Raw genomic sequence first — 14960 nt, forward strand, 5'->3', positions numbered from 1 at the left:
GCATTGTGTTTGTAAATTGTTTGTAAACTATTTTGTGAGTATTTAGTGACCATTTTAATTTGCATGATTTATGAAGCGGTTAATTTTATTTATTTTTTTGGGGCTTCAGAACACATAATTAAGCCTGAGTGTGGTTTAATACAGCACCATATTTATATGCTTAGTTGGATATAGGGCATCTAGAACATTCTCATACAAAACAAAAAACAAGATAATGGATCACATCCAAATTCATTACCCCATTACGGCTGATAATACCTTTAATAGAGCACCTCTATTGATTTGTCCTGCAGAGGCTGGCTGAAAGAACCTCAGAGGCATGGAGTTTGTACTTACTTGCTAGGTATCCTGGGAAATTGCATTACATGTTTAGGACTGTCAGTCGATTAAACATTTTTTACATTAATACTGATTAATTGATCAAACTGATTGCAAATTGAAACATACATATCAATATCTGCTTATAAAAAATCTAATTATTTAAACACATATACTGTATTTGAGACTAATTTTTACAATGTTTAGTGATTTATAGATTTTTTTTATCATATTTATTTTATATTGCTGTTTTATTGCAGTTATATTATATATGTGATGTTGTAACAAATCTCCCCCAAGAGGACAATAGAGGTTATAAAAATATTAGTATACACAAACATCTTTGGCAATTTTGTAATTTCTTCATGTTTTTTCAGCATCTCACACAGTAAGCACATTTTTACTTCAGTGTGTCAAGTTAAAAACACAATGATTAAAAACGCATCCCATGACCCTTGCGCTCGTTCTGTTCCAATCAGTGGCGAACTGTCTGGTTGTTTTTGAATGAAAGAACATGTCTTGTTTTAACAGCTCATTACTCATTCTTTGCTGCCTTCTCTCAATAAGTGTTGTTTGGTGAAGAAAAGTGTGGTTTGGTTCGGTGACCTTATATATGCCATCTCTATAGTTTTCACTGTAGGCAGACTATAAACTTCTTTCAGTTTGCACTAGAACCAGTGGAAAACAGGAACTTAGACATATTGTTGCTCAATCCATGTTTTGTCAACTGAACCCCAAAATGTATATCAATAGCTTATCTCATCTCAGTTTAAATATGGTGCATCTGTCCACATAGGTCAAATTAGAGACCAAATTAGGCTCAATAGCTGGCATGTTTTTAATATGTAAAAAAAAAAAAAAAAAAAAATTGGATTGCTCATGACGTTCTGATGTACACTGCAGTTTATTTTAAATGTTTTTGAAAGAAGTGTCTAATGCTTACCAAGGCTGATCAAAAAAATCAATGTAATACAAATATTGTAAAATATATTTACAATTTAAAAGAACTCAGTTTTATTTGATATTTCAAAATGTAATTTAATCCTGTGATAGAAAAGCTGAATTTTCAGCATTCATTACTTCAGTCTTCAGTGTCACATGATCCTTTAGAAATCATTCTAATACACTGATTTGGTGCACAAGATACCATTTTATTATTATCAGAGTTGAAAACATTGTGCTGCTTTGCTTTCCTTATTAATTTATTAATTTATTGATTATTTAAAAATTATATTTTTTCAAGATTTTTTGATGGGTAAAAAGTTTAAAAGAACAGTATCTATTTGAATAGAATAGAATAGAATAGAATAGAATAGAATAGAATAGAATAGAATAGAATAGAATAGAATTTTTTGGTAACATTATAAATGTATAAAATCTTTTCTTTTTTATATTTTTAAAATGTTGGATGTTAAATCTTGAATGAAACAATAAACTGCTTTGCCACGGCTTTCAAAAGAAATGTTAAATTTCAGAACTGCAACATTTTTCAGGAAAGTTAAAACCATATGAAAGCTGCTCAGCAGGCTTTGTAGAATAAATGACCATATCATGAATACAATAAGATGACATCATGCGTAACACATTTCCATAGGGTTTTTTTTCTTCTTCTTCTTTTTTTTTCAGCTGTGGCAGTATCACTATAATTAAACTGATTAATTGTTCTGATTTTATCTTCTCAAGATTAACAATCTGACTCATTGAATCTGCAAATAATTGTGCTGTCCTGTTAAATAGCCTTGTCAAGGGTGATGGAAGATACTTATCTCAACATGAAATCACTCCCCACTAAAACCAGAAGGAGAAGCAACACAGTGTCATTACACAAGAGGGAAGAGCAGCCGGCTGCCCTATAAACATCACATGGACTGCATGACATCGGAAGTTGCAGATGGAAGGCAGCAGCTGTGAGCTGCAAAATCATTTAGAACTGTATTTTGTCAGGGGGAATTTTTTTTCCCCAAATTATTCAAATAATTAATGAATACATCATGTTTATGCATTCATTCATTATTTGTGACAGTTTTAGTGTTGTTGTGTCTAGTCTGCCTTTTCATTAGGGATTGATTGTTGCATGAGCTCTTTTATTGTTTTCATGTGGAGAAGAGAGTATTGTTGCGTCTGTTGGTCTGGCCTCTAACTCGCCTGTACTTTTTTCACTATGCAAATAGTGATGATTTTGTTTTTGTTTTTTAAAGTCTATATTCAGTGTATGGACAAAAAAAATCTTGATTGTTATAATCTGACCACAGCCATCTGAACTGAAAACACATTTCAGAAACCATTTCCACCGTACCAATTGCTGCATATTTATCACAATTTAAATTTATTAAAGCTTTTCACAATATTTTAAATAACATAGCAGCCATCCAGCCCACACATAATAATAGAAAAATGCATACTACATGCATACATAAGCAGATGAGTAGATGTAAACCAGCCAAATATTTTCATGCTGTTAGTTTGGTACTTACAGAGCCAGGTCAAGCAGTAATGGTAGTGTTAGATAAGGGACTTTCATTAACCCCCATATTACCGTATTGAAATGCAGCGTATCAGTAGCTAAGCCTCACACCTCTGTGATTCAGGAGTGCATTTAGGAGGAAAAGTGTCATGGAGAGGTGAAGGACACATCACCTGTGTTATGATCTATTTAATTAAATGTTTTTATTTTATTTCAGAGAAGAGAGCGTATGTGAATGTATTTAAGATTCTAAGCTACCTAAAACTACAGACAATAATGTAATTAAAAAAATAATAATCATTTAAATGAACCGTCTGAACTGTCTTTAAAAAAATAAGCAGGTAATTATATTATTCAGCATCCTGATAATATCATAACAACAACAACACATGAACAACACACAACATTTTATAATATAATAAACCATCCATCCACCAAACAAACCTTTAAATCTTTTTTTTTTTATTTTATTTATTTTTTTTTTACAAATATTTCATTCCATTCATTGTGATTTATTTCTCCTCATTTAATTTAGTCTCTGTTCTTTAAATCTTTACAGTCATGGTAATAAAGCTTTGCTCACTCTAAGAGAGCAATTAAAAATAAAGTGAAATAATAGTATCTATGTGTGTGCACTGTTACATGTTATTCAGTTGGCTGAAAAGCACCATATGATGTGCCTAAATGGTTGGTTCCAGCGAGAGTAGGATTTTAATTGTTTAATGCTCCTTTCACACTGTTTATGCAGATTGTGAAATGTACCATTCACAGCTTTTTGTTGTTGTTGTTTGAGTCATATCTAGACCTCCAGATTGTTCAAAAACTAAAATAGTAAATCAAATCTTTCAGCACATGACAGTGAACACAGTGGCAATTTCGCAAACACATTCTGAACATCAGGCATCAATAATTGTTAGCATACAGCATGTTAATTAGCCTTCTTCTACACTGTTGTCATGTCTGTTTTTATTTAATTTTTAATACAATGTGCACTTTAAATAATATATGTGACTTGTATATCTTTTATTATTTTTATTCTCAATCCAGAACATTTCAAGACCTTTCCAAGCAGACAGAGCTGAGCTACGGAACAGTGAGAGACTCTGCTGTGTTCGAGTATTTCAGGGTGAAGGGCACGAACCCCTTGGAGCAAGACAGCACTTTCGCCGAGCTGTGGAGAACTATCAATAAAAATCAGGGACAGGACAACTCTGTGACCTCTCCTGCTGAAGGCATCCGCAAGGTATCAGACACAGAGTCCTTTTATTTACAGATGAGGTGGGAGGGGGAAACAAGAGATCTTGGAATGGAGAGCTGGTTATGTAGTCTTAATGGGTCATGTTTCAGTCAATATTTCATATTAATTTGGTTGTCTATATATATATATATATATATATATATATATATATATATATATATATTATCTATATATCCTGTCTGTTTTTTATGTGCTGTGCGTATGTTATATATATATCTATATATATATCTATATATATATATATATATATATATATATAAACACGCACAGCACATGAAACAGAGGATAAGAGGAGCTATTAGTAAACTGAAAAGCTCAAAAGCTCAAACCTTTCAAATCAGCACTTGTCGTGTTAATCAGAGTGGAGAGCTGTCCGTGGTGCTGAATTTCTGCTATATAGTAATTCGTAAGAGCTGTCCATGGTGCTGGTAAGAGATTTTCTGTGCACTACCATGTGCATGAGGCTGGCTGGCTGGCTATCGGTGGCCCTTTGTAATCCAAAGCATGTCTCACAGAATGCAAGAAGAGCCCAGCAGTAAATTGCAGTCTGTTTAGGTTTGAAACAGGACAATTCTGGCATCTTGCATCATTAAAGAGAGAAAGGGAAATGTAGCATGCAAGTCTGACAGAAAACATGACAAAAGTGCTTTAGACTATCAAGATAAATATTCATGGCTCAGACAATGTAATATCCATCCATATTGTGCGAGTCATAAAAATTATTCATATGCTGCTGAATGCATTCATGTATTTGTGCTTGTTTGGTAAAACTTTCAAAGTCACTTTGTATACAAACTGTTGCTGATGCCAAGAGAACCTTTAAGACACTTGATATCCACATCAAACCCTATGATAAAACTTCAAAAAATTGCAGCTATTGAATTTCACAGCTCGTCTTATTGTCGCATATCCACTGGCATGCTTTTTGCAGGAGACATTACCAAACCTTGAATCTCTTTATGAGAGTTTTTCAGTCCAGTTACATAACTGACTATTAAGCTAGCAATTCAGCAGGCTCAAAATTGATTTCTTAAGCAGAATAATGAAAAGAGATAAGACACAGAGAAATTGAGGCCTGTACGGTTGCACCCCCGCACTTTGGATGGTTTTGAATAGTGCTATTGTCAGGCCATCCATGCTGAAGTGTTTAACTACCAGTAATTGCCCAACAGATTCACATATATAAGAGTGTTTCTTCAACTGTGGCCACTTTTGTCCCTGTGGACTAGAAAATAAATTATCTTACAGCTAACATTTCACACCCTCACTAATATAATTTGTTTGCTAACAATGTCCAGTAGTGTATGGACATTTGTCACTGGAGAATTTTGTCATTTTATGTCTTTTTTTCCCCCCTTAAAGTCATGAAAATTTTATGTGGTGGAAATAGGGCCATAACCATAGAGAGTATAGCAAAATTTCCAGTTTTAAATTGTAATATGTGTGTATATATATATATATATATATATATATATATATATATATATATATATATATATATATATATATATATATATATATACACACACACACACACTCACCGGCCACTTTATTAGGTACACCTATTAAATTGCTTGGTAACACAAATTGCTAATCAGCCAATCACATGGCAGCAACTCAATGCATTTAGGGCATCTAGATGTGGTGAAGACAACTTGCTGAAGTTCAAACCAAGCATCAGAATAGTCGAGAAAGAGGATTTAAGTGACTTTGAATGTGGAATGGTTGTTGGTGCCAGATGGGCTGGTCTGAGTATTTCAAAAACTGCTGATCTACTGGGATTTTCAGGCACAACCATCTCTTAGGGTTTACAGAGAATGGTCGGAAAAAGAGAAAATATCCAGTGAGCGACAGTTGTGTGGCCGAAAATGCCTTGTAGATGTCAGAGGTCAGAGGAGAATGGGCAGACTGGTTAGAGATGATAGAAAGACAACAGTAACTCAAATAACCACTCGTTACAACCAAAGTATGCAGAATACCGTCTCTGAACGCACAGCACATTGAACCCTGAAGCAGATGGGCTACAGCAGCAGAAGACCACAGCAGGTGCTGCTCCTGTCAGCTAAAAACAGGAAACGCAGGCTACAATTCGCACAGGCTCACCAAAATTGGACAATAGAAGATTGGAAAAAGTCTCAATTTCTGCTGCGACATTCAAATGGTAGGGTCAGAATTTGGCATAAAGAACATGAAAGCATGGATCCATCCTGCCTTGTCTCAATGGTTCAGGCTGGTGGTGGTAGTGTAATGGTGTAGGGGATCATTTCTTGGCACACTTTGGGCCCCTTAGTACCAATTGAGCATCGTTTAAATGCCACAGCCTACCTGAGTATTGTTGCCAACCATGTCCATCCCCAGTGTACCCATCTTCTGATGGCTACTCCCAGCAGGATAATGCACCATGTCACAAAGCTCAGATCATCTCAGACTGGTTTCTTGAACATGACAATGAGTTCACTTTTCTCAAATGGCCTCCACAGTTTATATGGAAGAGCCAGGAGATGGTAGCTTCTTTGTCATTTCTTCTTTGACATCCGTTTTTTTACCTTTGTACTTTTTATATGAAAGTTTGTCATAACCGTTTGGTTGTGATAGAGCCTGAGTTTAAAATAAACAGAAAGAAAAGCAGATGCTTGTGCTGCTTTATTTAATGTGGTAAAGCCATTTTCCCAAGAGAGAGTGAAATCTCTTGAAAAAGGAAGCGGGGGATGCTAGTTTCCAGAGAAGAAACAAGTTCAAAGCCATCTCATGACTTTCAGTGAAATATAAACATCTTTCATTTTGAATGATGTCTGTGACCTGTCTGACAAGAACTGAGCGACTGAAAGGAGAAGCTCTCCATCTTAAGATAACCTCCGGATTTGTTTATGTTACTATTTTCAAAAACACAAAACCCTGCCGTGATGTTCAGCAATACATGGGCAAATTAAACACTGAACCGTGTGTGTGTGTGGTTTCTCTCAGGTGAAGCGGGATCCGTATGCCTTCCTGTGGGACATGGCGGTGTTAGAGTACGCAGCTCTGACAGATGATGATTGTACGCTGGTGGTCACAGGAAACAGCATGAGCAGCAAAGGATACGGCCTGGCTCTGCAGCACGGCAGCCCCTACAGAGATCTCTTCTCGCAGAAGTGAGCGAGTGTATATGTGCAATATGATCAGAAAGAATGATACAAGTTGTTAAACTAGCTGAAGGAGACACCATCGTTTCAGTCATTTTAAGTCAATATCAAGCTCCAAAGCGTCGCAAACATCAAACTGCATGACTGTGATTGATTGTTTCCCTTTTTCTTTCATCATCTGTCTTTTCTCTTATTTACATTACATTTATTTCCTTGGCAGATGCAGTCTTGCCGGAGAACCCATGAATCCTATTGAATCACCAGTGTCTGCTTCTCTATGCATTTATTTATTCCCACCCATCCTTTCTTCTCTCCACTGGCTTTAAAGCACCTCACCCTGCAGCCCTTCATTTGTTTGACTATAATTTGCATTCATATTTTCAGCTCGTACCGACACTCTGCTCACATACTAATTAGCTTAAGGGAGGTAAGCTCGTTGGCAATTAATAATTCACATATCAGGAACATCGGGCCTCGAAATGCATTTTCATGATGGATCCTCTACAATCACCTTTCAGTCTGTTATGGGGAATTAGAATCAAACATGTTTTAAATTAATACCCAGGACAATTGCAGTTGAACAGACTTTATTTTTCAACCTTTGACATTTTCGTTTCTATCATTAGCTATTGACCTTTTCCACTGGATTCTTTACAAATGCGTCCGCTTTCTGAACATCTGCTGCATTGAAATGTATAACTACTAAGAAAACTTTTCAATGAATAAAGAGAAAGCTAATTAATAAGACTCTATAGAAGACCAACTGTTAAATGTTTTAAAAAGTTTGTAAACACTGTTTAAGGACCTTTTATCTCTGCCTTTTAATTGAGGAGATAATTGCCTCACTTTTTACATTTGAAAACTAGAAGCATTATTTTTGCTTCCATGGCTCCATGGCCAATAATTGTAATACAGCGGTTGGACAAAATTATGTGTCCAAACAACACAGAACTACTGCAGCAAAGTGATAGAAAACCTCAATATTCACCTTGAAGACCACAAAGCCAGCATCCATGAAAGAGTTGCAACTGCTAATATTGTGATGGCGTCATGATCATAAAACCTGGACAGTTGGAAAAACAACTTCAACATCTGCCCTAGCCAGACAAATCACCTGACTTGAATATTATCACACTACTGTGTAGTTTTGATAATAGTTTTGATAGTTTTAGAGAGAAGAGTGAGAAATCAATTCAAGCAACTTTAAAGCAACTGGCAGATGTTTTCATAGACAACATTCAGCTAGAGACTATTCAAAAAGTGTATGAATCTATTCTAAAACATCTGGAAGCTGTATTAAAGGCAAAAGGTGGTAAAAACACCTTCAGAAATATTGCTTATTTCCCAGATTTTCATATTATTTTGTCCAGCCCTTATATTTGCCTCATTTTCACCTTTGAGTCATATTTTGTTCCGAACTTCCCTCTTGTAATAAAGGTTTCAACAAAGCGGTGGAACAGGCAAAATCAATCATTTCAGAACGTATAGTTTTTTTATTATTCAAATGAAAGCAATGACAGATTAGTAGCTCAGTCCTCTTAACAATCCATTTTCCTTTTCACTTCAGGATCCTTGACCTGCAGGAAAAAGGAGACCTTGACATACTAAAGCAGAAGTGGTGGCCGCGAAAAGGTCGCTGTGACCTGGACAAGCACGCAGAGCCCCAACCGGAGGGCCGTGCCCTGAGACTGCACAGCTTCGCTGGGGTCTTCTGCATCCTAGCGGCAGGGCTGCTGCTGGCCTGCCTGGTGGCTGCTCTGGAGTCCTGGTGGAACGGGCCACGCTGTCAGCGGGCACAGCCCAAAGAGGTGACCCCACAGGGGGCCAAACTACGGCCAACCCCTGCCCACCGCGCCCAGGACTGTACAGCCACTGCCACACTCTACTTTATGGATCCAGACGCCACTGACGCAAGCCCCGATTTAGTCGAGCTCCAGTACACCCAGCTATAGGTGTGACCATTAAGAACTTACTGCCTCCCATTTGCTGAAGTGTTGCCAAAGAGAAGGCAAGAGGGAAGGGTGAAGGGGGGAGGGAGTCACTCAATAAAAGCACAAGATCACCTAGGAAAAAAAAAACAGATAAAATCTTTGATTATTAAAAAGGATAGTTCACCCAAAAATGCAAACCAGTCATCATTTACTTACCCTCACCTTGTTCCAAATCCATATGAATTACTGTCATCCACAGAGCACAAAAGAAGATATTTTGAAGAATGTTTAACATCGACATGAAATGTAAATTCCCATATCTATTTTTAAAATGAGTATTATTGATCTTGTTTTTGGGGTTAATGTTTATTTATTTATTTCAATTAGGACCTTAATTTTTAATCAAAATGTCATAAACTGATCTTCCAGCGAAACAACATTCTTCTCTCTGGTGACAAATACCAGATTTTTCCAATCATTTAGTCTGCTGAAATGGCACCCCTACATGCTTGCATTTATCTGCCACTGTTTTGACTATAATATCTTAAAATCCAATCAACAACCAATTTATATAAAAAAATAATAAAATATTTGATAACCTGAAATGTTTTGATATTCTCAAATGTACATAATTTAAAAAAGAGTTCTTCCTCTCCCTGTTTTGTGACTTTATGCTGTCTATATTATAAAAGTCAATGGAATCCAAAAAATGGCATTTGTTCACAAACCAGTGAAGACTGGTTCATGTTTTCTATCAGAAAACATCTTTAATAAGTTTTATTTTGCCATATTTTTAACAATGTCTTGCTACTTTTGTGTCCTTTCTGGAACTTGAAAGTTTTGGTTCCCATTAGTTTTATAACAGCCACAAACAGCTAAAACGTTCTTCTAAATAACTTCTTTTGTGTTTCACAGAGGAAAGGAATTCATATGAGTTTGGAACCACAGAAAATGATGACAGATTTTTCTTTGTTTGGATATACTATCCATTTAAGTGGAGATGGTAGCTTTTGTATTCAAAACCATTAGCTCTGTGTTATGGGCACCTACAAGTGTCGTTCCATTCATTAAATTGTTGTTTACGAGTAGCTTTCTGCATACAAACATCCCCAATTTGCAATATCCGTCAATCATACTACTTCTGCTGCTTCTGCTAGGTTGTTAGGGCAAAGGTTGTACCTGGATCCCTAAACTAAAGTGTGTGCAATGAGAAAGCCAGAGACTTATTGACTTATGTTCAAGTGTTCTGCAGTTACTCTTCCGTCCTTGTCTCCTCTCCTTCTCTCTTTTCCCTTTGGTGATATCTTGAGCCGAGGCAAGCAGGTTGGTGAGAGCAACAGCTCATAAACCACATATTATAGTTCAGGAACGTTGATTTGTTGATAACATAATATTACATTTTACAGACATTGTTGAATAATAACGATCAGACATCTGTATTATGACTACCATTTGTCAACTGCTTGAAATTTGATTGGATTTGAATTAATAGCACATAAAGAGATAAGAACTTTTACTAGCTTTCAGACTATATTGCTTTCACCAACCAACTCCTTGTTCCTGCTTTAAGGTGCTCAGTCTGCCATATGCCTGTACAATTTGAGTGTTTCTTTTATGTATGATTTTGTTTGGTTTATGATACACTGTAAGAAGGGAGTCATTGGAGCTCTGGCAAGCAATAAGAACCACACAATAACCATCTTGACACATTTTACGTTTTATATCCCTCTCTGTGTCTTCTTATTGCAATTATATGCCAATGTCCAGGCAGTCACGGGTTCTCTATGGTCTCATACAGGACACTAAGGGCTGCACTCTGGAGATGGCGTCTGGGTCATTGGCATATAATGAAATTGCAACTGCTGCAGGATGCACACGGGACGTTTGGCCAGAGAGAGAAAGAGACTGGGAAGACACGCAGGCTTTTTACACAGGTCAGCAGAGACCTGAGCAGGGATACCTGTCAGTGGGGTGAACAGGGCTTGACAATGTACAGTCATTTAGAGGAAGGACATGCGTCCTCCTGGAGTGGGTTAGAACTCCAAATCAATCAGATTATATATGTGGATGTAGGTGGAGCGATAATATGACTCACTCATGCAAAGAGAACTAACTGATGACAGAGACCCTGGCAAAGTCAGAGACATTAATTCATCCATATTGTGTGGATTAATAAGTACATTCTGTTTAGAGCGATCAATTTATTCATGGAGTCTCTTTGCCAAAGCAGCACTAACAGGAATCCCACTGTGTGCCTCTCCATTTCCCTCCACATACTCATCAAATTCATCATCTGTTTGTCATCCATCAGATCACCCATTCAGTAGCCACACTGATGTCCCAAAATATTGCAATTTGGAATCCAAAAGGAGACTGGCCTCCAATTGTGTTGTTTGTCACGGCTGTAAGTGCCCCAAATTGGGTGTATTTTAATGGCGAATTAATGCATTTTTAATTAGAGCCACATTCAGACTTTCTTCTACAGCTGCATGAGCTCTGCAGTAATTATATCTTCATTGATCTTATGACTCAGAAACATAGTCTCATAATGTGACACCTCTAATTACCCATAAACGGTACAAAACTGTAGAATATACAGCTGATTCGCTGCTATCGACCGGGCTAGAGATGTAAGACCTCTGCAATTGAGTTAAAGGACCAGTTCACTCAAAAGTGAAAATTCAGTCACTCACAAAAACACAGAAGAAGATATTTTAAAGCACGTTTTCATGTGTATAATGAAAGTCAATAGGGTCCCAAGTCATCTTTTGTGTTCCACATGATACAGGTTTGAAACAACATGAGAGTGAGTAAATGACAGAATTAAATTTTGGGGTGAACTATTCCGTTAAAATGGAAAGGATGCATTACTTATGAATGCTTCATAGTATCGAGTTCACCCTCCTCACTCTCTTATGGAGGATGCATGGCATGAGAATTAAATGACTGTGTGGGAAAAAATGTAAGCAGTTAGCGGCCTGTTAATGTTGGCTTGATTCTTTCATTAAGTAGCATGCCACGGCATCACTGGCGCATGACCGAAGCTATTTCACGGCAGCGCATATCAAAGAATGTAGAAAAATACCCCTTTCAAGGTTCCTCCGAAATAAGCCCGAAACATTGAAGCTCCAAAGCATGTGTTTGCAATTCAATTTATGGCTCATGTTTCCCAGCGCTCACTCTCATTTGCATCATTGATTTCTTTCATTTCTAACTTTTTGGATATGAAGCTTTTTTTTTAGCAGTACAGACCTTTTGCTTGCTGGAGCGGGTGAGAGAAGAGATGGATTTGATTTTATTTTTATGAGATTATTCTGTGCTGTCAGTAGTACGTTGTGTAATTGGTATCATTAATCAGAGCTGATGTGATTGTTGGAGCCCCTGGTAAACACCTTCTGCTCTTTTCTGAAACATTGCACGCACTTCCACGTTCTTTTCGTTCACATCTGTTCTTGCTCCAGTGCCCGTCCACTTTTCATTTCTCGCTTCTTCTTTCTTTCTTGCCTTTTTCCACCCCACAAATCAATTCTCGCCCTTTTCATCTTTCCCCTAGCCTTGAACTGGGTCTCAATATCCCCCTTTCTTTGTCATTCCCAGGACAAAGAGGTGAATCTGGAGCAGGTTCACCAGCGTTTGAGTGGGCTGATGGAGGACGATCTGGCGCACAAGCAGCTGCCAGGTCAGTCTCTGGAGATCTCTGCCCTGGACATGGGCAGCATGCGGCCACAACAGAGCTCCCAGGAAGCCATGAGAGATTTCCCCCCTGGGGGCCTGTCCGTGACTTCCTTCCTCCAGGAGGGTCCTGGGGTCGGCCGCGTGCCCGGACGGAGCCTCCCCCTCCCTCTCAGCAGTTCCACTCTGCCACCCTCCATGCGCTGCAAACACCGGGCGCCCAACGGAGGCCTTTTCCGCCAGAGCCCCGTAAAGACACCTATGCCCATCTCTTACCAGGCAGTGCCCAGGGGACCCATCCCAGAAGCCATTGATCCAAGCCATGGGACCTCTATTTGAGCCGACCGGTCTGAGCATTCTAAAGACTGTCGACCAGCCAATCACAAAAACCAGGTTTGAAACAGGTCTGGTTGCATTTATACAATTACATACATACAAACAGATATGGAGATCTCTCTTTTTTTTCAGTACAGATACATACGACTGTGAGACGCTGACTTTCCTTGCCTGTACATATTTGTATATAATGAGAGACAGCAGTGAAGTCAAAGTGTATTTTGAATATTCATGATTTTTTTGAAGTTGAGTTTAAAAGGAGTAATTACCTACAATACAGACTGTTTGAATGGCTTTGTAAATTTTGTTCTAAAATAAAAATGAGAATTCCTTGTGGATGTTTTCTAAGTGCCACGTTTAAAGATTTTCATTTGAAGGAGAAGAGATGGGGAGGAAACAAGTGAAAGAGAAATAATCTGTGAATCTTTTGATCACCTAATTTATTGTTTAATATAAAAAGCTTTAAAGAGAAATGAATCAAAGAAACTGCAGGTTTGTGGAGGCACCGCTCACGTAACGTTTGATCCCAGGGAACAAAGTTTTACTATCAGCTCTTCATCATATACTTTCAGTGTGTATGGAGGCTGAAGCTGTCTTAGCCTTTGACAGCCATGTGTACAAAATCATCTGTAGAACAGCATACAAAACACTAACCTTTAATATCAAATACATTCTAAAAGAGACATATGTACATTATATGTACCTGAAATTCTGCATACTCATATGTAATGGCTACATTTGAGTCTTTTTATAGTGTATTCTAAACAGAGAAAGAAATATAAACATATCAATATGAACTATGTTGCTTCTCTTTAGTAGAAAACTGAACAATATTAAAAAATATTTCTTTATCCTGTTCCTGAAACCATTAGTGATTTTAACATGTTGGAGGAAAATCACAGTGGTGTTTGAGCTTCTTTTGTTTATAAAATAAACTCTTTTGCTTCAACTCTTTTATCCATTTAGTGTTTATTGGTAAGATTATCTTTTTTAAAACTAAAATAAGGTTCATCTCACAATTAACTACATCTATTAATATAGGTTAATTTATAAGTGCATGATTAGTAATAGTTACAATTTCAAAGTTAATTTATAAAACTTGGAATGATAAAAATGTATTACACTGTTTAAATGTTTGGGGTCTTTTTTTTTTTAAAGACAACTTATTCAGCAAGAATGCATTAAACTGATCAAACGTGACAGTAAAGACATTATATAATGTTGGAAAAGATTTCTATTTCAAATGAATGCTGTTATTTTGAACTTTCTATTTATCAAAAAATCATATTTAAAAAACAATCGTAGTTTATTAAAAAAATAGCACAACTGTTTTTAACATTAATAATAAATGTTTCTCTTGAGCATCAAATGACTCCAACGACTGGAGGAATGGCTGTTGAAAATTCAACTTTGCCATGACAGGAATAAATTGCATTTGAAAATATATAAAAAATTTGAAAGATTTTATTTTATATTAGAATATTCCAGCCCTGGTGAGCATAAAAGACTTTCAAAAACATTAAACAACCTTACTGACCCCAAGCTTTTGAACAGTAGCGTATGTAGAAATTAGCATTAACCAAGAATTCATTCATGATACGCAATGTCTAATAGACAGATTGATCGCTAAAGAGTGATATTTGTACTAGAGTGCAGTTCTTCACTGTTAATTAAACAAATGTTTTACTTATTTCATTGAGACTATATCCAGAATATAAAGGGCATAGTCATAAAAGATGACTTCATCTTCAAAATAATGTTCCAGCTACCTCAAATACTAATAATGATCCACAACTGACATTCCCCTGCAGAGCAAATCATTGGATGCATTAATTATACAGTTTGTTCTCAGATCAACT

At 36.9% G+C, this 14960-nt stretch overlaps 1 protein-coding gene across 3 annotated transcripts in view; it reads left to right on the top strand.

Annotated features, from left to right (window-relative positions):
- Positions 1-14005, top strand: part of grid1a (glutamate receptor, ionotropic, delta 1a) — a 245467-nt gene extending 231462 nt beyond the window's left edge. The window contains exons 13-16 of one of the 3 annotated variants that reach the window (XM_042742359.1): positions 3830-4025; positions 7005-7171; positions 8730-9114; positions 12691-12827. In XM_042742359.1, coding sequence (XP_042598293.1) covers positions 3830-4025; positions 7005-7171; positions 8730-9114 — 748 coding nt within the window. In that variant the 3' untranslated portion in view covers positions 12691-12827. Of the gene's footprint in view, positions 1-3829; positions 4026-7004; positions 7172-7382; positions 8691-8729; positions 9115-12690 lie in introns of those variants that run through there. The other 2 variants (XM_042742358.1, XM_042742360.1) reach the window with 2 other exon arrangements.
- Positions 14006-14960: the final 955 nt, after the last annotated feature.

Source organism: Cyprinus carpio, chromosome B17, assembly GCF_018340385.1.
Source record: "Cyprinus carpio isolate SPL01 chromosome B17, ASM1834038v1, whole genome shotgun sequence".
Taxonomy (NCBI): domain Eukaryota; kingdom Metazoa; phylum Chordata; class Actinopteri; order Cypriniformes; family Cyprinidae; genus Cyprinus; species Cyprinus carpio.